Below are 24,643 nucleotides of genomic sequence, written 5' to 3'. Positions count from 1 at the left end.
CCCCGGATCCGGTTCCCAAAGCCCGACCTCACTTCATCGGCGGCGAGAGGCGCGATCAGCCGCGTATCCGAAAACAACAACAGCAGCCACAACAACAACAACAACAGCTCAACAACAGCAGCGGTGCATCTCCAAGTGAACCCCCACCCCGAGCCTGACACCTGCTGGTACGCGGCGCGAGAGAGTCCCGAGGCTGAGGCGGCGGCGGCAGCGTTGGGGAACCAAGAAGATGGCGGCGCGGTGGGGCTGGCATTGTGTGGCCCTGCTTTGGTTGGTTGCGATTGGGTTGGTTGCGATTGGGTTGGTTGCGATTGTAACAACTTTGTGTTATCGATAGGGGGGTGGTTGCGATGTTGGGGGGGGGGGGGTAGCTGTTCCCTGTCTGCTTTGTTGTGGCTGCGGCCTGGGCTGCTTCAGCCCGAGCTGCGCATTCCCGGGTGACGTCACTTGGCAGGAGGCCTTGGACCCCACGGGGCCCCCCCGGGGTGGTCGGCATGGGTCGTAATTGACCTCGTCGACGTGCTCGTTCACATCAACGAGGTGGACGACGCGGCCAGAAGGTGACCTCGCTGCTGCTGTCGTCGGCGTGAGAAGTCGACGGCTCTCGTGTAAACGCTGCCACCATTTAGGCGCACAACAGAGAAGCACGTCGTGTCCCATTAACCACCTCCTCGTGATTTTACGACGGCACTCGTCAATCTCAGGCGACACGACGAACGCTCTCACGCGTTTATCCTGTCTCCCGTGTCTGAGATATAGAAGTCGGGAAGGTTGTGGCTGGCGCCTGTTCCCCTCCTTCAGTAGCAACAATGTTGCGAGATACATGTGTAATGTACTGCTGTTTATAAGTGCCTCATGGGTGTCAAGCTTTTCTCCTTGGTTTTATTCCTGCAGGAGGTCCCTGTTACTGTTTGTTTAATGTTGAGGTCTGTGCACACAGTCAATTGGAGCCGGATGATGATAATGATGATGTCACCCGGCTATACGGTGCCGCCCTTTACGAATGAAAAATACTTCTAATTGTTAAATGAACACTACGCTGCGGACGCAGTGCCAGATGTGGTCATTATTTTCAGAGTATAATTGTAAGCTGTAATGGAAACGAGTCAGGATTACAAGAGGTGGCTTGGATCCTTATATACTTTGCAAAAAGTCGTCCTGAACAAAGTACGATGATGTAACATTATCATGGTGACATCATCACTTACATTTTTACGTAAAAACTACCAGTAATTCATCTTGGTAAGTTACTGCTTTTGTACAAGTTAAATGCCACCCATAGATTATTACATATAATGGTATTTGCTTCAACACTACTTGTGCTTCAGTGTTGAAACAATTTAGGTCGTTTAATTTTCCAATGTGTCGTGAGCAGATTAACGCTACTGATTAAGTAATGTTTAACAGTGTGGCTTGAGACAGTACCCTCCTGTACAGCATTATCGAATTCGTTTTTGCTTCTCCTGGGGTTTTACATGTGCTTACTTTTAAATAATTAGTTTTGGTTCCTGTTTTCTAGTCCTTGAAATGTACTTCCTATTGCTGTGATGGAAAAAAGTTATGTTGATGAGAAGTTGTATCTCTGGTACACTGGTTTAAGATGACAGTCGATTCTTATTACTTATGTTTGCTTTGTCCGTGTGCAGTATTGAATCAACCCCTTCCCATACCATCTCTGCCACCGAGGCCTCGGCTAAATCTGGGCGCACCCTCCCTGCAGTGCCACACAGCAGCAGCAACACCATGGCAAACCGTGGGTCGGCCAGCCGGCCCAATTGCCAGTCGGCCACCAACAAGATGTGCCAGTTCAAGCTGGTGCTGCTAGGCGAGTCTGCCGTGGGGAAGTCCAGCCTGGTGTTGCGCTTTGTCAAGGGACAGTTCCACGAGTTCCAGGAGAGCACCATCGGTGGTGAGACATGCGGGCACCACATTTCTGTTCACTGGGTGAGGGTTATTATTGTATAACGCTTGCCTGCCGTTCACATCTAATAATGTGCTCAGCTGGCACTTGGATGACCTAAAGAAACATAATTTTATTCTAAATACAGATATGTGTATCTGGTTTATTGGTCAATATAATTTTCCAAAATAAAAATTCCATCACTATAATGAAAAAATTATCAAAATGGGACCTTTCTGCCAGTATGTGCTCAGCTGGCACTTGGATGACCTAAAGAAACATAATTTTATTCTAAATACAGATATGTGTATCTGGTTTATTGGTCAAAATAATTTTCCAAAATAAAAATTCCATCACTATAATGAAATAATTATCAAAATGGGACCTTTCTGCCAGTATCAAAGTATGAAAAAATAAGACCGAATAGCAACCTTTTGCAAGGAATCAAGTCTGCATTAACCACACGGACTTGTGGTGAACATGCAAACAAACATGCTCTGATAATATTATTTGCAATGTATTTGAAATTGATTGGCCTACACCAGATATAGCCTTCTTTAGGGCCTAGTCTCACCAGTGTCAGACCAGAGAACGCCAAGAGACTGTACTTTAGTGTTGTACAGGGGTGTTCTTACCTGTAATTTCGTTAGTATTAGCTGGGACGGCTATCTTTTTTTAATGAGGTGAGGGTGACACCTGCTGGCCTGGGAAGGGATTCACGGGTACGGGCACAGAAGTAACAACCAATCGGGGAAGGAGGTGTATCTGGGGTAAAGGTAACAGGTGGGGTTAGCCGAGATACTCTGGGAACCTGCTCGAAGGTTCCACGAGAGGGTGGGGCCTAGCCATGCCTGGGTGCATATAAGGGGGAGCGGACCCGGAGTTTGGGGCTCGTGTGTGGGGTCCTGGGTCCTGGCTGTGTCGCTGTTCACCGACATCTCTCTCCGTCATCCGGCCACATGGAAGATCTGCCTGGTTTCCATCGCCGTCATCGTCGCGCCGCCAGACAGCGGCGTGGCCGAGTAAGGGCGAGGGTACCACGCCGAGTGATCGGCTGTGTGTAGCCAGTAGAGACGTTAATATCGAGTGTTGTACTCAGTGTGAGGAAGAATAATAAGTGTTGGCCTGTGTTGTGCTCAGTGTGAGTAATAAAATAAGTACCCTCTACACGACGTGTTGCGAAAGTCGCGCAATACACATGTTAAGGTGTGCATTAATTTGCCTCAGGCTATTTGTGGTTTGATTTAGTGTCCCTGGCTTACAATTCAGTCTTCAGTTGTAATGTGGAAAATTCTGTGATGATAAATTAATGCAAGGCACAGGTACAATACCTTTTATTTTTATCATGACCAAATATATGTCACCAATTTAAATGTATTAAATAATTGTTGAATTTAACAGTAATTAACCTATCAATTGACCTCAAAGCCACATGTCACTGAGGCATAAATTGTTACAATTTTATAAATATGATATGTCTGTTTTATTGTCATCTTCAGTACTTTCCCTTTAATTTCCTGTATCTATCACCTCCGATTAGCATGTTTGGCTACATTCGGTGTGAAAGAAGTTCTACATACATACAGTACATACATTGATTGCTATACCCTCTTGTGGTGCGTGTGTAGTGGGTCAGAAACCAGAGAAGACACCAGTTGAGGCAACACGATATTTATTTAACACTACTTCTTACAGGGTCCCTAACACAAAGGGGTAGTGGCCCCTTTCACCCGATACCTGGGGAGGTATAGCCTCTGGACTACACGGGCCCTAATACTGGGACCACGCTAATTCCCAGTCCTACGGCTAGGGACCCTAGGGGAGGCTATGCTGACCTGACCGTGCCAGGCTATGCTGACCTGACCGTGCCAGGGTCTTCGGGTCCTGACCACTGGCCTCACTCAGCTCCGACCCTTAGAAAGACGGCGGAGCTTGGGGTCCAGGGTCCTATCCTCAGCCCAGCTCTTCAGCTTGGAAGTGACTGACTCGATCGTTCAGAGGTCCGACTTATATACAGGTCCGGGGCTTGCTCCGCCCCGGCCACGCCTTCCTTCCAGAACCTTCCACCAGGTCCTGGAAGGGTGACATCATCCCCCAGTCCCCTCTCCCGGGGTTTGGGGATTGTGTCCCAGGATCCGTTATCCCAGGGATCACCGTTGGCCAGAGGTCGCAACCGGGTACCCGATACCCGTACCCTACCCGCTACCCGTACCCGACCGGGTACGGGTACCCGTTTGCGACCCTGGTGCTGCCGGGTACGGGTAGACCGTGAGTCACTGATGAGTAACTGTTTGTCACTCATTTCCCAACGTCTTGTCTCTTCTCACAATTCAAGTTCCTAGAATCAACCCACCCGCGCCTGCAACATGACTTCATCCCAGAGGTCGCAATCAGGTACCCGATACCCGTACCCTACCCGGCCGGGTACGGGTACGGCCGGGTACGGGTACCCGTTTGCGACCCTGGTGCGGCCGGGTATGGGTATGGGTAAGGAATCAAAACCCGTTTGCGACCTCTGCCGTTGGCCCCTTTTGTCATAGTCCTTTAACATTGGCGTAGTCACTCTTCCGCCCCCTGTTGCCCCAATAGTGATGCTACCCGCTGACAATATGGGGAGTGCGGAATAACACCTCTACACGTGCACCAATGTAAACCATTTAATTGACAAACCTGTACTTTTTCAACAGCAAAGGTGGTGTTTGAAATGATTGCGAAATATGAGGTTTTGTGCATTTTCTACTTTTTAGCATTTTCTTAATGCATTTCCACGTTTGTGATGCATATATAGTGATTAAAACTATTCTATAGCCACATTGATATGTTTCTTTCCAATAAAAAAAATTCCAAAAGCACTCCAGGATTCCAAGCTGAAAAGTACACAAAGAAGAGTTAAGTGGTCTTGGACAGGACACACCTCTAGGGTTAGAGGTAGGGTTGTAATGATGGCAGGTGGGAACACACCCGGGTAGGTGGCACCGGGCAGATGGAGCAATTAAATTGCTTGTGTCTTAGAACAACATTATGTTGTTGTATCACAAGACTGAGATAGCAATTGCCTGCGGAGTCCATCCAAAGTACATAGACCTCATCTGATGATAATGATTATGTAAGGTTTCCATAAATATTTACAAACATTATAATTAATATTTACAAAAAAATATGTTTTAAGTGATTGTAATATTTACACTGGTGATGCTTGAGCTTTGTTTTGGTTTTGCATGATGGCCATAAAATGTTTAGCTGCTGGTAAGACTCTATTCTCTCTTTGACCGCAGCGGCATTCCTGACGCAGACTGTGTCCCTCGATGATACGACTGTGAAGTTTGAGATCTGGGACACGGCCGGGCAGGAGCGCTACCACAGCCTGGCGCCCATGTACTACCGTGGGGCACAGGCCGCCATCGTTGTCTACGACATCACCAACCAGGTCCCACGTACACTCAATTGCTGCTTCTGCTGTATGCACATCAGGAATTCACCTCTCCCCCCCACGTACACTCAATTGCTGCTTCTGCTGTATGCACATCAGGAATTCACCTCTCCCCCAGTTTTATTCCAGTTGTACATTACCTTTTTTATCCGCTTGAGAGAGCACTACATATTCTCATGTGCCCTTCTACAGAGATACCTACATTGATTTCCATCAAACCATTTGTCTTCATTTTCAAAGCTCAAATTTTACCACGTTTAGTGGAAAAAGATAAACAAATTAAAAGACGGGTTTTTTTGTGCAATTATTGTGACCCGGTAGAAACCATACTAGATTTGAGAACCCATTTTAATCGTACGTGGCTACCCAGATTCGGACTTAGAATCTCGGTCGTGCCAACTCAAAGCTTCAACCGCTGAGGAACCTAATTACCACTAGCCCTGCTATAAATGTAGTTCTCATGGTAAAAAAAAAATAGGTACTGGACTCAAAATGTGCACTTAAACTGATCTTTCTCGTTAGGAAATACCCTTAAATGCTAAACTATCCACTTGATACTCTTTGGGTCTTTCGGTAAAGTTACGTAGATAGAAAAATTAAAATAAATAATAATAAAATCACGACGTTTCGATCGCAATACCAGCAATCGTCTTCAGGTGAAAAATACAGCAGGCAGACATATCGCGAGAGAGCTACTGCACGCGAACACAAGGCAGATCTGAAACACGGTAGAATCAATACCTCTGCCTTAGCTGCCCATTGTTATAACGCTGTAGGCTCGCATGATATTGTTTTTTTCCGAGACCAAGGTACTCTGCAAACCTTCGGGCTACTATCAAAGGTTTGTTCATGAATCCATCCAGACATATAAACATAGACATAACTTCAACCAAGAAGATGGATACAAATTGAACAATAAGGGTGTTATTAACCAGGGTAATGCCTTAACTGGTTGCGGTTGTTACCATTGTACCTGCCGTTTACTAGTACATTTTTATTCCCCCCCCCCCGTGTCCCACACTCAGCTTCCCGCTTCCAGCCCCGTCCACTTCCCCCCCCAGCCTCACATCCTCTTCCCCTAGCGCTCAAGTAGCCCCCTCCTCCCCCCCCTCTCTCTCTCCCCCCTTGCCTCCCCCCTTTCTTACCTATATAACCTCTTGCCACAGCAGCTCTCTCGCCTACTTCAACATTTTCTTGCTGTGGTTCCACCTGATGAAGATTGCTTGTGTTCCCATCGAAACGTCGTGATTTATTTTATTTCTACCTACGTGACTTTACCGAAAGAACCAAAGAGTAGAGCTTTTGCAGTCAAAGGTTATATAGGTTTAAGATGGGTATAACCCAAGGGTAAGTGGGCAGGGCTAGAGATGGAATTTGCAAGGAAATGTAAGATCGCAGAGCTAGGTATACCTCGGCCGTTGTGTTGCTAGAGATTAGCATGTCAATCTGTTAATGTAACCACACGGTTACGGTGCTGAAGAAGCCATTGTATTGCTCGAGATTAGAGATTAGCATGTCAATGTGAGACGGCTCCCGCAGCAGCGGCTGTGTTAATGAGACACATTCAGCCTATTATACAACGAGCGCCACCGCCACATCGAGGAAAAAGGAGCAGAAGCTTTGTTAGTGAGACATGTAGCCTATTAATGTAAAGACATTTGACAAGGTAATGTAACTCAGACTCGGAAATAACTGCTAACATAAGCAGGTAGGATGGAAGCATCACAGCCATTTATGACTTTACCTAGTTAAGGAAGGACGTTACTTAATTTTTGCTTTCTCAACAAAGTTCTTATCAAGCCGCTGTCCCAATGACTATGGATTTGTAGGACTCATTCGCCAGAGCCAAGACCTGGGTAAAGGAGCTGCAGCGACAGGCGAACCCCACCATTGTGATCGCTCTTTCAGGAAACAAAGCTGACCTTGCCAGCCAAAGGATGGTGGAGTTTGAGGTGAAGTGATGCATCTGACACAAGCAGGACACCACATGTTGTAAATGTACCTTACATATATTTAAATCAAAGAAGTTAACAAAACACGTCTCCACTTGCGGCACTGCAGTAAGAAGTAATGGTGCTAAACAATTCACCAATATGGAGTGAAGAACCTCAGTAGATGTGGGTCTGGGGAGGTGAGGGCTGCAATGGAAAAGCTTGGACTTGATGCCACTGGTTCAGTTACATTTGTGGCATTTCATCAGAAATACTTTAACTATTTTGTATGAATGGATGTTCATTTCTGTTTGCAGGAGGCCCAGGGCTATGCAGAGGAAAATGGACTGTTGTTCATGGAGACATCAGCCAAGACGGCCATGAATGTGAATGAAGTGTTCCTTGCTATCGGTGAGCACCACCACCCCTCCCGTTTGTTCATATGAATAATTTGCTGCTCTCTCACCATTTTAATTATTTCTTTACCAATTTTGAATCATAAATCCATGTAGACTAAATGTTCTGGTTTGTATCTTGGTTGTATCAAAGTTTCAAATATCTCGTAGTCTTCCCCATTTTAAAAAATGCTTGCCACAACCTATACTGTTTGTTTCTATCTAGAATTATCTCCTGTCACTAATAATCTAATTGCCTTGTAAAATGTTTCTTCTGGTTGCTGTTTTCCCCTTTTCATGCATTTTAGCCAAGAAGCTTCCAAAGAATGAGCAGCAGAATCCAGCCGGCAGGAACACTATATCTATCGAACCCACACCTCAAACAAGCAGTAGCTGCTGCAATTAACTGATGGGTCTCTCCTGGATTTGTATTTGCTGTACATTTATGGCTGGCTGTTCCTTCGGTTGTAAACACTTCCTTAACATTTTGCACACACTGTTTTTCGCAAGCCCCTCTCCAGTGTGGTAACGTTTGTTTTCTGTTGTATTCTTTCTGTGGAGTATAATTAGGAACGCGTGACAGAAAATGTAGTGTTATATTCAAAACGGTTTTAGGCCGGCCTGGCTCTTAATGAAACTCCTGTTTAAATATGGCACTTAGTTCACATTAGAATCATCGCCGGCCTTCTTGGGTTTAAAGCATTGAAAGTTATGGTATTCATCAACTTGACAATAATATCTTTTCTTGGTCCATAAATATTGTCAAGTGTTTTTATTATTGACAGCAGTGAAGATGTAATTGGCTTTATGATGTTTTTGTGTGCTGATGGTGTATGTCCAACATAGGGAAATATCTGCATACTTTGTTAAAGGCCAAATGCAGCATGATCTGTAGCTGCAAAATATTCAAATGTTAATTTTAACAACAGTTTTAATTTGCCCAAATAGACCTATATGTGTATGCTGCTAATTAGCATAGTTTAAAAGGCACTAAGAACCTTACTATGAAACATTTTCACCACATTACATGGATCGAGAAGTGCTTGGTGTTAAATAGCTTTTTTCTGTTATAACATTACTGTATAATCTGTATTATCACTCGTCTTGCTAACTTTCTTGCATTGTGATATACACATTGCTTTAGCTGTCAGTGCTAACCTTGTATACTCCTCCATTGGCGTTGATAAACGAAACTGCATGCCAGGTTTGACATCGGATCACACCTGTTTATGTGATGCTTTAACATAGGCTAGCCCATTGGTACCCATGCCAGCCCACTCATTCTAACCCTGCTAAGAATGCATGTGCACACTAACCATTATTAACCATTTATATTTTTGCTACGTATTTCTTTTAAGCAGATTAAGCACATAAAATATTGAACAGGGCTGTTGTCATTGACAGATGTATTTTCTTTTGTTTTTGGTATAACATTTAATGGTGAGGTTTTTTTCCCTTATTTTCTGTTTGCATTCATAAGTCTCTTTTTCTCGTGGAAGTCTTGGGTAATGTGTAAATAGGATAGTATGACATGGTTGTGTGATTAAGGCCTGCAGGGTAATGTGCACACCTGTGCTTGTGGTGAAGAACAGGACCCAAATGTTGAGAAATTTGTGATGCTTTTGATAAGGCAATATACACTTGGGGGTAAAAACAGATCAGCTGCCGCGTTTATTAGACGTGTACATTTTTCAATTTATGGAAATGACGATGTGCTGTTAACATTTTGCGCTTTTGACACTTTGTGTTGAGAAATGTTACTTGGCTCAAATTATGTACATCATTAAAAAGACAACTGACATTCTTTGGAATCCCATACTGCAAGGTTGTCATTTGTTAATTTTAATCAACACAGTGTTGCCTCTTCTTATTGTTCCCAGATAGGCTGTAGAGCTGAGAGTGTTTTTTAGCATTCATGTTTTTCTCCTGCTTTACTGAATACATAGGCTTTAGTTTACTACAGTTGGGTTGAGGTTTTATGAAAATGTGTTCACCGAGGATATTTTGATGTGTTCAGTGAACTAATTGTGGCATCTCGCATATATGCATGAGCTCTTATGTCCAAAATTTGTATTGAAATCCCTGTGATTGGAAATTGGTGCATTATTGTAAATGACATATAGCATTTAAAATGTTTTATCCCTATTCAAACTATGATTCTGCATAATATCTTAGTTGCCTTTGGGATCTAACCTTGCACATTACATGCTGTTTATCCAGGGTTTGAAGAATCCCGGTCCTGAATGAGTGTGCAGAGAATTGTATTCAGTGGATAACTGATTAAGTGATCTGAGAAAATGCTTATTTAATACTTGTGGGTATTTTTTCTTTGCGAAAGTTGTAATCTGCTACAAGCCTGGATTCGGTAGATGTCTAGGGTTGATTGCTATCCGAGAAGGTTTATGTATCCAGGTCACCTCGCATCTGGCAGGACACCTTAAATGTGATCAATTAATTGTGATCATTAAGAGCTGGTTACAACTGAACAAAAAATTAAGGAATAAAGCAATGTTTTGTATGTTTTAAAGATACCGTTTGCAGGGCAGCTTTGGCTTAATTTGAGATACTGTTTTGCAGATCTTGCAGCATTCTTAAAAATCAGCTGCAAACCCTTGAAATCAACAGCATATGCAGCCATGATTATGACATTTCACAAACCCAGCAGCAACATCTTCCGAGTGCAATAACATTTTTCCCAGTAGGGGGAGTTTGTCGTGTACGTAAAGCATATTTGCGTCCTTGTTTTCATTTGATTACAAAATAACCAACACTTGTGCATTTTCGTATATGGAGGAACTTTGGTAAGGATGGTGGTTTCCAAACGCTTCCAAAAAAGTGCTGTATTGCCAATTAAATTTCCACATGTGTTGGTGTGCAGTACTACTAAACGATCATTTAGATGTTAAAGCAGAGCTGATTAATAATTGCTGCAGATCACAACTTAATGGGGTATAGTAAGGGGATATTCGGTGATTTCATTGTCATACTTTTCACTTCTGCCTTGTCAAATTCGGTTACTGTATTATACGAAAAAATAGTAATAAAGATTACTGAATATATCGATTTTGATTGCATTTACTACAACACATATATGTACATGTGTAGTGGGTTCCACCGAGACTGGAGACGTTATCTTTAGAGGCAAGACGGTTTATTTATAACTATAATAGAACTCCCCTTAACTCCCACTATATCTAGAGGTACAGCCTCCGGGCTAGCGTGCCCTCACATTTAGTAACCCTGGCTCTCAGCCCTCCGGCTAACTGTGCCCTAGGGGAGGATAACTGACCCGACCCAGCCAAGGTACGGGTCCTGACCACTGGTCCGAGCTCGGCCTGGCCCTGACAAGGACGTCGGGTCCCAGGGTCCTAGCTAGGCTGGTCTTCTCTCTTCGTCTTCGGAACACTGCCCCGAGCTTGTCCCAGAGGTGCCCCTTTTATACTCCTCTCGTGGGCTCCCTGCCCCCGGTACCGCCCCTTCTCTGGAACCTTCCAGGGGGCTCTGGAAGAACCCCCCAACCCCTCACCTGGGGTCTGGGGTGGGGAAAACCCGGCCCCTCAATGGTCCGGCTCTCTCTGACTTTCCCCAGCTCAGGGTGGCACCCCCTATGGGCCTGTGTCCGCAACTGCAGGTAAGTATATATATATACAAACCATATACGATGTGCATTTCCGACGGTATACATGAAGGGAAAGCTACAAAAGTCAATATCTTTTATGTAGATTTGCTTGTGTCATTTGTGCATTGTTAATGTCAATTCTGTCTCAAGTTCGACATGGTTGATTCTTAGAGGAGCCTTCAATCGTGGATCGATCATGTCTTGTAGTAATGATTGTTCATATAGGCTGAGACTAACATGTTGGCTGTGTACATAGAAAACTATAGTTAAACTAATACAAACATCTTGCCTTCCAAATTTCAGGGCATTTTCCTATTCGCAGCAACCATGCATTTAGATGGTTGAGTGCAAATATTACAACCATCACGGGAGCACCAAAATCAATGCGAACACCGTGGCTTACATATCTCATAGGCTACGGTTTATCCAGGAAAGCTTAACCAAACACTCAATTTCAACCTTGCATGTAACATTTGCCCATATATATGTTTGAGCATTAAATGCATGCATCGCGGTGGAGGGGATGTCCCAGCCACCCTCACACACTCGCACCACACAGACACAATCTCCGCACTCAACATCGCACGCACGGGAATACACGAGACGGGGGGTCAAGGGATTAAAGAGCACTGACGTCACATGCACGTGGCGTGCTAGACACGTGGATTCGGAAGGAGGGCGGAGATGGAGGGTTTAAAGGGGCTGTGAAACGCGCGTTCGGGGTTGGTTGTGAGGAACGAGTGTGGCTGTGGTTTGGTGGTAATTATTCACGTCCCTTTCTCAATTTAGTGTTGATCGAAGGCCTCAGCCGTGTTGGTCATGGGATTTGATGTCACCACTTTGGTCAGCACAGGTTGAAGGAAGTGGTGGGATGCATGACTGATGAATATCGCACAATGTTAACCACGTCCAAGTGTACAAAGGAGAATGTGATGCATGCTTGGATTTACGCTGAGAAAAGGGGAACACTAATCTGGAACAAACACAAGTGTGAGGCATCCACAGTAACAAGAAAATGATTTGGGCTTTGGCCGGACATATCTCTAGACGGGATAATGGTCGCTGGCCGAGACTGATAACGGAATGGCAGCCAAATGTGTGAACGTAATGAGGACGACCACCTCGGCAGTAGGGGCGATGGGATCAGTTCATGTGTAGGAGCGAGATGGACGGTAGCGGCACTGAACGAAGAGGGATGGGCGGTGGGGAGGGGGGGCATCTTCCAGCAGTGGATCGACAATGGATAGACATAATTATTCACGTCCAGGAATCCAACAACTCAATGCCGGGTTTCACATCGCAGTATGCTAACCACTTCGCCACCACTCCCACCCATGCACATTTGTGTTGTCCGGTAACTTTGTTGTGGAGAAGAAATAAAAAAACACCGAGATGCACGTGAAGCGAGTCTTTTTTTGTCGGCCGTGTTTACCGCAAGATCGGTGGTTTCACAGAGGGTTTGTGTGGTGGGGGGGGAGATCAGATTTGGTGGCCAGGTGAGACGTGCGCTGCTCGGTTGGTTGCGGGTGGCTGGGAGGAGGTGCCGGGTGGAGCTGTCACCGCCACCGGGGCAGAGGGGAGAGAGGGCGGTCACTGCGTGGGATCTGCCAGGTGTCACGCAGCGACGCTTACCGATGGAGAACTAACACGCGGCGGTGAGTCTTCTGGTCAAGCTTGTAGTCGATTTGGGAGGTCGTCTCTTTTTTAAAATCTCGCGTCGAACAATTTTACAACGAATACAATTGAATGTCTTTGTTCAGATCAAACTTGTTTTAACTGCGCGTGTATGTCGTATAGTCGTAGACCAGGTGGCGGTCGTGACGAGTGAAGCGATGTGTGTCAAAGCAGGACTTGTTTTTGTGCTTGTTTCAGACGCTCGTGTTGACTTTTGTTTTCTAAACGCCTCCAGGCCACTGGCTCTGGCCGCGCGGCTGAGTTGTAACCCACACTGTACCCTACAGGAATGTGAACGCAGGCAGATTGTAGGTGTCACGGGTGTGTGTGATTATAATGCTGCCCTCCGAAATGGAAACAACATCTCCATTGCGCCTGGCGTGGTGGTGTTATCATACGACACACCTGTCAACCCCTTGTCAGTGCTCTATCTTATTACAGACCAATTCAGACCTTATTGGTCACCTCGTGCCCATATAAGTCTCTACGTTCGTCCTACAAAGTCCCATCTCAAGGGAGAAACGCAAACAAATGGACGCGCATTTTTGTTAACCGTATTGAAACGGCTGTACGCCGTATGGACCTGCCGATTAAATTTCCATCTACAGGAATACAGGGTAACCACTAACCCGTATGAGTTGACACGGTATGATACGGGGCTGTTGAAGTCTTCTCATTGTAAAACAATTTAGTGACAATCCTGATTTGAAGCTTTCGTGACTGCAGGAATCCATACTCTTTGGTTCTTTCGGTAAAGTCACGTAGGTAGAAAATTAAATAGATCACGACGTTTTGGGCGCAACACAAGCGTCCATCATCAGGTGGGAAAGCATGGTCTGCTGCTGAGGCAGACTGTTTTATTTTATACCTACGTGACTTTACCAATTTAATGACGACGTCGTCCTTGCTATAGCACTTGCGGATGTTAACATTCAAAGGGAACTGATGCGATGCTCTATGCCACATGACTAGGGTAGTTGTGTTACTTTGTTCTTAACTGAAGAACCCAGTTTCCCATTAAAGGTCACGTTCTTAAAAAAAAAATTACCTGTCCATTATAAGGTATTGGTTTGCAGAGAGATTTTGTAACGGTGTATATATTTGCGTAAGCGAAAAATACAGTTCCCAAATACTGCATGCGAATACAATGATTCGTGTGTTTACTTATAAATTAAATACTTATTTAAACGTGCTTTTGAGTGTAGTAAGGAATTGGGGCACACGACCTCTATGTTTATGTTCGTGACTGTTGGTTCATACTTTATAATTCGAGTTGGCGTGTGGTGCCGGAGCTGGCATGGAAGCATGCTGAATTCCCCCACATGTTCATCATAAGCGATTTACCGTCATGCAAATTACATATACCGAGCATCGTGGGTCATAAATGTGGGAAGCTGCTTTTAAGCTGCCTGAACATTGAACTTGCTTTACCTGTCATTAAACTACAGTACTGGAGTCCTCCCACCTCACCCTTTGTAATTAACGTACGGTGTTCACAGACTTTCTGACATTCCGTCATTAGATTCGACCACCTACCATCATCATCACCGCGCTCCGGTGACGAGATGTTAACTACCTCGCCTGGTATACAGGAGATCGGGGGTTCAATCCCGACTGACGCCTGCTGTATATTTGAAGGTTGCATGTCTCTCTCTCGCCGTAGTCGCGTGGATTTTCCTCCAGGTTTTTCCCTCAACATTTCAAAACATGCGTTTAGAGTATTTGATTGCCGTAAATGTCCACGTGATAGGCCACTTTGTTGAGCTATCGTTTGTGGCCAGGCCACTTCTGGACTAGAGCTATATAGCTAAGTGGGCCTTACCTGGTGAAATAAGACAAATGGGTAACCACCGACACGACACTAACCGGTTGATTTCGGCTGCTGCCGGAGGGACGTGGTGGGCAACAGAGGACAGTGCATCAACATCCAATGTTTTGCTGTAGGGGTCAACTTTTACACTCCCCATCTTCAAACCCACACTGACCAACTTGGTGAAGTATGGTCATATTACCCACCACGACGCATGACCCACACGGTGTGTGGATTGGCATAAGGCTGTTACGTGTACATTGCCAGCTTAATAATTGACATTAAGCGACGCATCGTTCCACCCACGTAATGTTTGCTGTGTTGCCTATTGAATGGTAGCCTGTCTCAATTTGGCTCTCACCTGGTTATGACGAATGTATGTACAGTATGTTAAACTTCTTTCGCACCGTACGTAGCCAACCGTGCCAATCGGAGGTGCGCGCCAATCAATACAATGACTTGTCTGACTGGAGGGATGTGAAGCCTAATGTAAGTTTTCTACAAAAAAGTGGATTCTCACGTGGAAATGTGTAGCAGCCAAATACTGATGACATGAGTGAATGCCTCCTGAAGGTCAGCACGCAGACGGGAGAAGGGACAACGAAGAGGAGGGAGGGCGAGGAGGGGAGCGATGGAGCACGCCAAGCTCGTGCTGCTGGGAGAGCAGAACGTGGGGAAGACCAGCCTGCTGCACCGTCTCGCCACCAACACCTTCCAGCCCTTCGAGGAGCCCACTGTGGGAGGCAAGCACATGTCAAATGTGGGCCTCAGGATAGAAGTCCCTCGTTGTCGTCATCGGCTATTACCTATCCATTGATGGATAACTATTTTTTATTTCACCAGGTAAGGCCCACTGAGCTTTGTAGTTATTTTTCAGAAGCGACCTGGCCACAAATGCTAGCTCAACGAAGTGGCTTAACACGTAGACATTTCATAGCAGTCAAATGCTCTGAACGCATGTTTCTAAAAATGCGAGGTCCCGGAAAAAGAAATCCACACGACCACAGGGAGAACATGCAAACTCAAAATATACAGGCGTCAGGGTCGGGATCAAACCCACCACCTCCTGCACATCAGGCGAGGGAGTTAATATCTCGCCACTGTGGCGCCCCTAAAGGCCTCCCTGTGCCGTCACCATCTCTCACAGTCTCGCGATGCGACGATTCATCTAGTTCCTGCACACGATGTGACGTCGTCCCTCCATCTTCGCAATGGACGTCGTCTCGGATGCGTTCCCTAAATGGCTGCAAATGCCATTTTTATCGACCACCGGTCATCATCCCCTGTCAAAGCTCAACTACGTGTCTTAACAGTTGATACAATGCATCTACCTTGCATGTGTTCTCTGATCCACGTGTCCCTCTTTCCATCTGCCAGTTTTACTGTTCCATTGTCTTGGTCAATGTCGACGTGGTTGATCCATGTCATATTAACGGTAGTACAGCAAGGCCAGTGGCTGTACAAATATTTATCCTACTCCGTTTTTAAACCACCATTTTACATAACGACTTATTTTTTTTTCAAAAAGAACTGTAGCTCATGTAAGGAGAAAATTGTTATTTAGCTGTTGATTTAAAATTCTGCGTAGACATGATAGTTCATTGCCCAATATATGAGAAGGTTGGCAAAGCAAACCAGACTAACAGGTAATGATTGTATACACGATACAATACATTACCATCCCGTTCATCATTGTTCTGCATTGTTCACTTTATATGTCATTGTGACCCCATTGGAACCTCCTTTGCCAATAGCAAAATATGATAATTGGTCTTTTACCCTTTTATCTGCCAACAAAACTGACACCATTTAAGGAATAAAATTGAGTCACGTAGTATGACGTGTGCAGATGGTTGCTACCTTTTCTGATTTTCCCAGGACATCCTATCTTAAGATTCCTGATTTTTGTCAGTTGTAGTTCTCCCCTATTACGGTGAGATATTCTTCCTCCCATGATGTGTCCCGTTTTCTGTCCCTTAGAGGTGGCGACCCTACCTGTGCATGCTCTACTCCGACCTCTAACTTCTGCGAGATCAAGGGACAAACATTGTGAAGCTCGCAAAAGACCACACGATGTAGAGACGGCTTATTGTCAACTAATCACTGACGCCCTCATGATCTCAACAACTAAGGGACTGATAGTGATGATGATCATAGCCCAGTCGGAGCAGAATTGCCCCTTGCTGCAGAGATTTGTGGTTTGTGCCCAGCAGCCACCCATGTTAATATTGTTGGCGTATTAACAGCAACATTATGCACCGTTCACTTCACGGTGGACTTAAACAATCCCATTACGTTAAATAATTAAAATGTATGCCATGTGTGCCTCCAACATGGTATAACATTTTCCGAATGTTTTACATTACTGTACTTTCAAATGGCGTAATTTGGATAACACACAGCACACATCACCTCCTACCAGCACTCCAATGCCCACTTTCTGTCCGGTGCTACATTCAACTTCTGCCTCAATGCATGGGACAGCTGTCGCTAGGGGTCCCCTGCCGCAGGACAACTTGAGATGTACCGCGTGGGAGGTGCTGTATCAACATTCAGCGATGATGATCGATGATTATAATGATAAACTTCTGTCTGTTGATCGGTCTAGCGGCCTACACAAGTCATGTGGTGCACTTGGACGACACGGCGGTGAAGTTTGAGATATGGGACACTGCCGGGCAGGAGCGCTACCACAGCCTGGCGCCCATGTACTACCGCGGGGCACAGGCTGCCATTGTCGTCTACGACATCACCAGGAAGGTGAGCAAGAACTGCTGCTGCTGATTGGCTGGAGGAAGGCGAGGTGGCTGGGTGGCTCAGGAGTTAGAGCTCTGAGAAAACTATCAGCTTCGCTGTCACGTGACAAACATTACTGTCCCTGGAAGAGAGTTGGAAAGGGCTTCCCCCCCCCACCCGCCAACTGTGTGAACCAGAGGTCAGAATCAGAATCTTCATTTTTCCTGGAGAAATCCGAAAAGCTAATGAAGCTCTTTTTCACAGATGTCCAATAGGGGCATGGGGTCAGAAAGTTACAACAACAAAAACGAGCGGAGTCCAAAGTGTAGGAAAGGAAAGCAAAGCACCAAACATAATTACATAAGATAGATAAAGTATACAAGTTCACAATGCATAAGTACTGTACACCAATTCCTAAGCTTGGGCAAGTAGCAAAACAACAGCAAGTACAGTCCCAGACCACACCCAAGACAACAGAGTCCCTCAATAAAATTGCACATCAACATTCAAAATTGAAATCGAATGGATCTCAGATGTCTGCTTCCGTCGACTATTCTCTTCACACAGATAAGTTGTACTGCCCTGTGAGGGATGGAGATAAATGCTTCATCTCATGGCATGATGCCCTATAGAAAAATGAGGGTAAAGTTAGGGTAAAATTACGTAGAAAATGAAGTGACGATGGGATGCCCCCGTGAGGATAGATTTCCAAGAGAGTTTCGTTGACAAGGAGCCACTTCTGGTTGCTTGACGGTGGATCAAACCCGACCAGTGTGGTGCACGTGTGAACAAGTTTAAGGTCAATAAGTTGTCAGGACGAGTGCCGTTGAGTGCCACCACACCTATTTATCGCTGCCTTCCGTTATATAATCCCATCGTTTTTGAATTCATGACATTTCACCTCCACTGCCTCAATTATTTCCAAGTGCAACAGCTAATGCGTTGCTCATAAGGCACACCTTTCCTTCTTTGTTAAAAAGAGCAGAAGTTTAAATAGCTACAGGTGTTGTTCTTTAAGTGGAGGGTTTAAGCGCCCTTTTTATCCCTAGTTGGCATGTGTTTGGGTATTATTGTTAAGATCCAAGCAAGATATTCTTGTGAGGTGTGCCCAATCTGCTGAGCAATGCCATGGTCGTATTTGTAAGAATACGATACTTTGTACCAGTGTCATAACGATGTTGATCAAATTGACAATTTTTCAAAAGCTGTATAATACGTTAACTCATTTCAAATGAGTTGCTGGTAACCTAATGGAACTGTTCTATATGAGATGACAATGATGACGATGATTATAATAATTATGATGGGTGTCTGTTTTTTTTGCAGTGTTATTAGAACCCTTAACTTGCAGCTGCTTGTCAATGCAATGCATTTCCACACCATGTCAGGAGTGAAGGTTATTTGAACCATACTTCACCATGCTGGCGAGTGTGGGTTGCTAAAGGGGTTCAGAGGCAAAATGAGTTCAGATAAAAACAAAAATTGTCCCAGGCATTTGTAAACACACCGGCCCAAATTCGGGCTATGGGCAATCTTTATTTATTTATTTATAGGCTGTGCGACAATGTGCATAGGAGCTAGATTTGTGATGTGACATATTCATTTTATTTCGCGGTGCGATCTCATTGGCCCATTTTGGCTGGGTCCACAAAACAAATGGGACCCCTTGAGGAAGAATCTTTGGGGCTGCCGAATATGGGACTTAATGCACACTGCGAGCAATACATAAGCAATGAAGTGTACACATTAGAGGTTATAAAATATTTTAACAAAAACAATATATTATGCATTTCTTTTACTCTGAGCATATTTGCAATTTCCCCAACACAGACCAGCCCACCGGCCCTTGGAATGGACCGGCTCACTGGGCATTTGCCCGGACTGGCCATAGGGCAGTCTGGGTCTGCCTACTGATGTTAGTCGTTAGCCAGAAATCGACAAAACGCCGGTGAAATCTGCCAACCACTCTGCCGCCGCTCCACCGTTTATCTGGGTATGCAGGATACGTTTGTAAGAGCTCAGGAGTGGGTGAAAGAGCTGCAGAGGAGGGGACCTCCACGCATTGTGATTGCGCTCGCTGGTAACAAGGCAGACCTGGAAGCTAAGAGGGACCTGGAAACCGAGGTGAGATGACAGCGGCTTCAGCACGGTGCGGTAGCCTGCGGACTTGTCGATGGATATTGAACTCAGAAAGGTTGCAAAACAAGGAAGACAAACCATGCATGAACATGGATTATATAAAGCTTTTGAAAATGTGTTTGTCCCTGGAAATATTTTAGTAGCAGTACGGAATCTGATGGGTAGCTATCAGGGCAAAGTTTATTTTCATATTTGTGCCTCCATGTTTTGACACCCCTTCTATTGATTTGGCCGGGTTTCATACATATTGACAGAGCTAATGTATTAATACTTTCAACCTTAGTTGGAAAGCATTTATAACAACCTGACTTTACTGGGAGTGGATGGCCGTGATGGTGCACGTAATGCTTGTGGTTGTGTGTTTGTACGAGAGAGAAGCAGTGATTAGCGCTCTGTACAACAAACCGGAAACCCCATGTTCGATTTCTGCACACGACCAATAACAGTGTTAAATACAGTATTGTAACTTGGCCTGGGCCTCCCCTATGTCGACTCAGACTTAAATGAATACCTGGTGCAATCTGTAAAGATCTGTACTGGAGAGAAAGAGGCGGCCAGGCATGGTGTTGGCCACCCGCCCACTAATATTGGGCGCCATGGTGGCGAGATGTTAACTCCCTCGCCTGGTATGAAGAGGGTCGTGGGTTCAATCCCGACCCTGACGCCTGTATATTTGGAGTCTGTATGTTCTCCTCGTGTGCATTTTTGTCTGGGTCCTTCGGCTTTTGCCTCCACATTTAGAAACATTTGTTTAGAGTATTTGGCTGCTATAATTTTTCACATGATAAGCACTTCGTTGAACTATCATTTGTGGCCAGGTCGCTTCTCGAAAAGTTTAGTTTAAAATATTTATTTTGCTCTAGTTCTGCCTCCTTCTTCTAAAGGATTGCAAATCATGTCATTTGAAAAGGAAAAATGTGTTTGCCACACATCCCCCAAATTATTAATGGACGTAAAAAAGAGGACATTTGCTGTCAGATATCCTCGTCAATTATAATAAATGTAATATTATACTTTCATAACCACACCTGGCACAGCTCTTAACACATTCCTGCGGAGGAAGCTGGTAGGAACGTTGGGTTGCTCGGTCAATGGCCAGGGTCAACGGCGGCGTGGTGTATTCCGCAAATATGGCCGACTGTGAGGGCGGGCACAAGCTGGCGTGAGTAGGTTAAACGTCGATAAGGGCACCACGGGGTGACCAGCCCCTCCCCACCCCTCCCACCCGCACCCAGCCCCACTCTCCCCACCCAGCCCCTCCCCACCCTCCCCACCCAGCCCCTCCCCACCCTCCCCTCTCCACCCAGCCCCACCCCTCCCATGTTTGGATGCACGACGGACGGACAGAATAATCCCCTGTGGGTTGGTGTAACCAGGAGGTTCCTACAAGTAATACACTGTTTTAATCAAGCCCATGCACAGTGGCGTAGCGTTGTTAGCATCGGCTGTGGGGCAAGGAACGACATGGGGCCCCTTGTCCAATACCCCCCCACTTCTTCGTAGCCTGACGCCTGGGCCCCTCTGGCTCGTGAGTCATGGTGCATTTGCACCGCCTGAACACTCAATTTCCCTCGATTGCTTCGGTACTGCACAAGTGTCTCCACACGTCGTCCTCCTCTCCAGCATTGTGTGTGTCCCCATGAATCGAAAATAAATGTGAACAAGATTAAAACTCCAGGGTGGAACGGTAGCAGAGTGGTGAGGCTACATAAATTTGATTCCCAGCCACCACTGACGTCAGTGGCGAATGATGTCTAAACCAGTCCTGGGCCCCTCTTTCATCTACCCACATTTACCAGCGTGGTAAATTATGGTCACACAACCCCCATGACTCATGACGCAGGGAGACTTTCATCCAGCAGTGACTTGACAAAGGAATGTAAGTTATTATTATGATATATATATATGCGTGAGGGTGGTACACACTGTATGACCTATTACATGAGCACGTTCTTGGACTTGACATCCTCCATTGCAATATGACACGCACATTTACAGGTGCAGCCCTTTGTCAGTTGACTGCCGACACGGCATTTGACTGCCGGCACAAGGCAATAAGGAGGCTTTCCAGCAGTGGATGGACAAAGGGCTGTGTACATTAAACCTCAAAGTGACCAGACGTCCCGCACCAAATTGTACCCAATGGTTCTGCGTGCGTGCGCAATGCAGGCTGGCAAGCAGTACGCAGAGGACCTGGGACTCCTCTTCATGGAGACTTCGGCCCTCACTGCCATGAACGTGCAGGATGTTTTCCAAGCCCTGGGTCAGTGCTGCCACTGCCTATTCATCATCATCATCATCTGCAGCAGCAATAGCAGCGTCCGTGATTTATCCACTGCTGCATTAATTATTCCCCAATACATCACTTTATCTTACGTTCTTGCGATGTAACAATCCATCTAGTGCCTGCACATGAGCTGATTTAATCGGCCCATCACCGAAATAGATTCCTCTCGTTCCCTCTTTCGGCTGCTACTCTGTTGTTAGTCTCGACCACCAGCCATCATCTCCTCTGATGACACGTCCTGCCCAAGCCCACTTACTTTTCTTAAGAGTTAATATTATATCTTGACTTAAAGCTTTCGTGACTGCAGGAATTCATATTCTTTGGGTCTTTCAGTAAAGCCACGTAGATAGAAAAAAAAATAACAATATCACGACGTTTCGATCGCAACACAAGCAATCGTCACCAGGTGCTTGTGTTGCGACCGAAACGTGACCCAAAGAATATAGTTAGTATTATGTCATTAACTTGCATAACCCATGTGTCCCGCCCAATGTTTATCAGCATAATTACAATAATCTCTCATGTTTCTTTGACTTAAAAAAAAAAGTTGTGTTCCTCTTTCTTTGTTAGTGTCCTTGTTTCTGGTCCACATGTAAATAGCAGAGTATCATGTAAACGGATTATGAACGTCTTCTTTTGTCACACTGTAATGCATACCTCGGACAGCTATTGACGAAGAGATAAACTGTATGAAGAAAGCAGGGTAGTTATTAACCCATTTCACACGTCATTCTCTACACCGGTTGATTTCCCTTGTGTTTTATTTCTGTTGCTTCTATATATATTCGAATTGTGCTAACAGATTAACGTCAACAAGATGAATTTCCCATTCAGAACTCTCTGGTGCTTCCATATATGGAAACTCTAAATTACGTGAACCGGTCCTGCCCCCCACTCCACCCCTCGCCCCCCCCTCCCTCACTTCCCCCCCCCCGCCCCACCCTTTCACCAACCCACACTGACAAGCATGGGTGAGGACACTTAAACTGTCCCCACGACCAACGTAGCATGGGGGGGTGGGGCTTATCCAGCAGTGGACTGACAATGGGTTGTACATTCTATCTCTTGCGCAAAGGCGATATGTTCATGAGCTTTAATGCTAATGTCAAGGTCTGCTAGCCACGACTTCTGGAGAGAGTTCGTGCAGGGTTTGGGGCTGTGCATGACCTGACGACATTATACAATTATATGGGCGCGTAGGTTTGCAGCACCCCCTGCATGAAAACGACGGAAAGTGCAGCGTTCATCACAGATAGATAAAGTTGTGTGCGCTTATATAAGAGTATGATATTGTAATTTGAAGAGCAAGCCCTGTTTTACATTAATAATAACTAAATAAAAATATTGAACTCATTGTGATGCTACCACGGCTTAATGGTCAGCATGCTAGACATGCAATCCGCATGTTGCCTTATCCATTCAAAGATTGAGAAAGTTTCATAAATTCCCCTGCCTCTGCCCATCCAGGAGTATGCAGGGGTAGACCACCCCCAGGGGCGGCTGTTGATCTGGGCAATAGATGACTTTAGCACCTTAGCTTGAAAAAGGACATGGAGTCGAACGTTTAACGGGGGTTTTCATAACCAATACAAGATCCATGCGTGTTTGCCAGTATAGGGCATAAGTCTGCCAGTAGGGGGCAGTTATTGATTTGTAGAGGCTTTTCTACGAGTAATGACAAGAGCAAAGAATTGGAGGGTTGCACCTTTAGCTTTTTATATTATTCATCTCATAACTACAATTTGGATTTTTTTTAAACTTATTTTTTATTTATTCTTTATTGTAATAATTATTTTACTTCAAGCATGTTAGTCCATGAGCCCAGCCCAGATATTTAACTTGTGGGGTACCTCCCGAACTGGCTTCATTTTAGCGGTCCCAATGTCTTTATGTGGCCAATAAAAGTGCATTGAAATAAGTGGGTTATCAACGAATTCGCTCACATTTGCCATCTAATTAATTATGTCCCGCTAATATTGTGCTAAAAGATGATACCAAAGTCTTCTCTGGCCCATGGACTATGTAATGTAAAACAAAGTGACATAGGTATGTGCAGAGGGTGATCCAGATATTTTGTGACCCCCCAATTAATTGACCCTAACATTATTTTCCTTGGCATATTCATTTATGTTTTGAATAAACCGTACTTAAATTTTTTTCAGAAGTTTTAGAGAATTAATTAAGGGTCACAAGACATCTGCACCACCCTGTACATTTGATGGTGTTTTCTTCCTCTCGCACCCACAGCCAGCAAACTGCCCAGGCGCTCTCAAGAAGACTCGCAGAGACTCCAGTCGAACAACGCTATCCGTTTAGAGCAAACGGTGGAATCGGCAGCCGAACCAGAGAGTAGTTCTTGCTGTTGACCCTAATTCACGTAGAGAGCATCAAACAACACAAACGTGCACATTTTTTTAAAACAAATTTAGGTATGGCCAACATTACAATTGACGGACTGTGGATTTTCTAAATCAACATTACATTTTAAAAAATGTTTTGATAAATATTGCTTTCAAAACAATTTTAGGAGAGCATCTGCAATGCAACGCGTATGAATCTGTAAACTTTTTGTGAGCGACGTTGTACAGTGTGTATGTGGCTTACGTGTGCGGGTATCAATTGTTGCGTTGACTGACCGTGGCGAGTAAAAAAAATAATAAATTGCATGAAACATTAAAAGGACTGTGCTCTCGCTGTTGTGTAACCGTCGGTCTTGCCCACG

The 24,643-nt window shown here is 45.1% G+C and overlaps 2 protein-coding genes across 4 annotated transcripts; both read left to right on the top strand.

Moving 5' to 3' along the window:
* Positions 1 to 9,467, top strand: LOC144723324 (ras-related protein Rab-5A-like). Of its 2 annotated transcripts, none has more exons than XM_078602030.1 (6): positions 1 to 167; positions 1,647 to 1,909; positions 5,176 to 5,327; positions 7,160 to 7,282; positions 7,579 to 7,672; positions 7,965 to 9,467. In XM_078602030.1, exons 2-6 carry the CDS (start codon positions 1,744 to 1,746, stop codon positions 8,060 to 8,062), a joined length of 633 nt encoding a protein of 210 aa, XP_078458156.1. In that variant the 5' UTR covers positions 1 to 167; positions 1,647 to 1,743; the 3' UTR covers positions 8,063 to 9,467. The 2 variants fall into 2 exon arrangements, with proteins under 2 accessions (XP_078458156.1, XP_078458163.1); XM_078602037.1 differs by having other exon boundaries at positions 38 to 167; positions 1,721 to 1,909.
* A 3,285-nt stretch (positions 9,468 to 12,752) lies between these two features.
* LOC144723339 (ras-related protein Rab-5C-like) lies at positions 12,753 to 24,600 on the top strand. 2 transcript variants are annotated; one of them, XM_078602050.1, is made up of 6 exons: positions 12,753 to 12,930; positions 15,333 to 15,502; positions 17,368 to 17,519; positions 19,497 to 19,619; positions 21,804 to 21,897; positions 24,169 to 24,600. In XM_078602050.1, exons 2-6 carry the CDS (start codon positions 15,391 to 15,393, stop codon positions 24,285 to 24,287), a joined length of 600 nt encoding a protein of 199 aa, XP_078458176.1. In that variant the 5' UTR covers positions 12,753 to 12,930; positions 15,333 to 15,390; the 3' UTR covers positions 24,288 to 24,600. The 2 variants fall into 2 exon arrangements, with proteins under 2 accessions (XP_078458176.1, XP_078458184.1); XM_078602058.1 differs by having other exon boundaries at positions 12,854 to 12,930; positions 15,338 to 15,502.
* Positions 24,601 to 24,643: the final 43 nt, after the last annotated feature.

Source organism: Lampetra planeri, chromosome 1 (genome assembly GCF_965212315.1).
Source record: "Lampetra planeri chromosome 1, kcLamPlan1.2.h2, whole genome shotgun sequence".
Classification (NCBI taxonomy): domain Eukaryota; kingdom Metazoa; phylum Chordata; class Hyperoartia; order Petromyzontiformes; family Petromyzontidae; genus Lampetra; species Lampetra planeri.
Note: the sequence above shows the minus strand (reverse complement) of the source record. Positions and strands in the feature narration are given on the sequence as shown.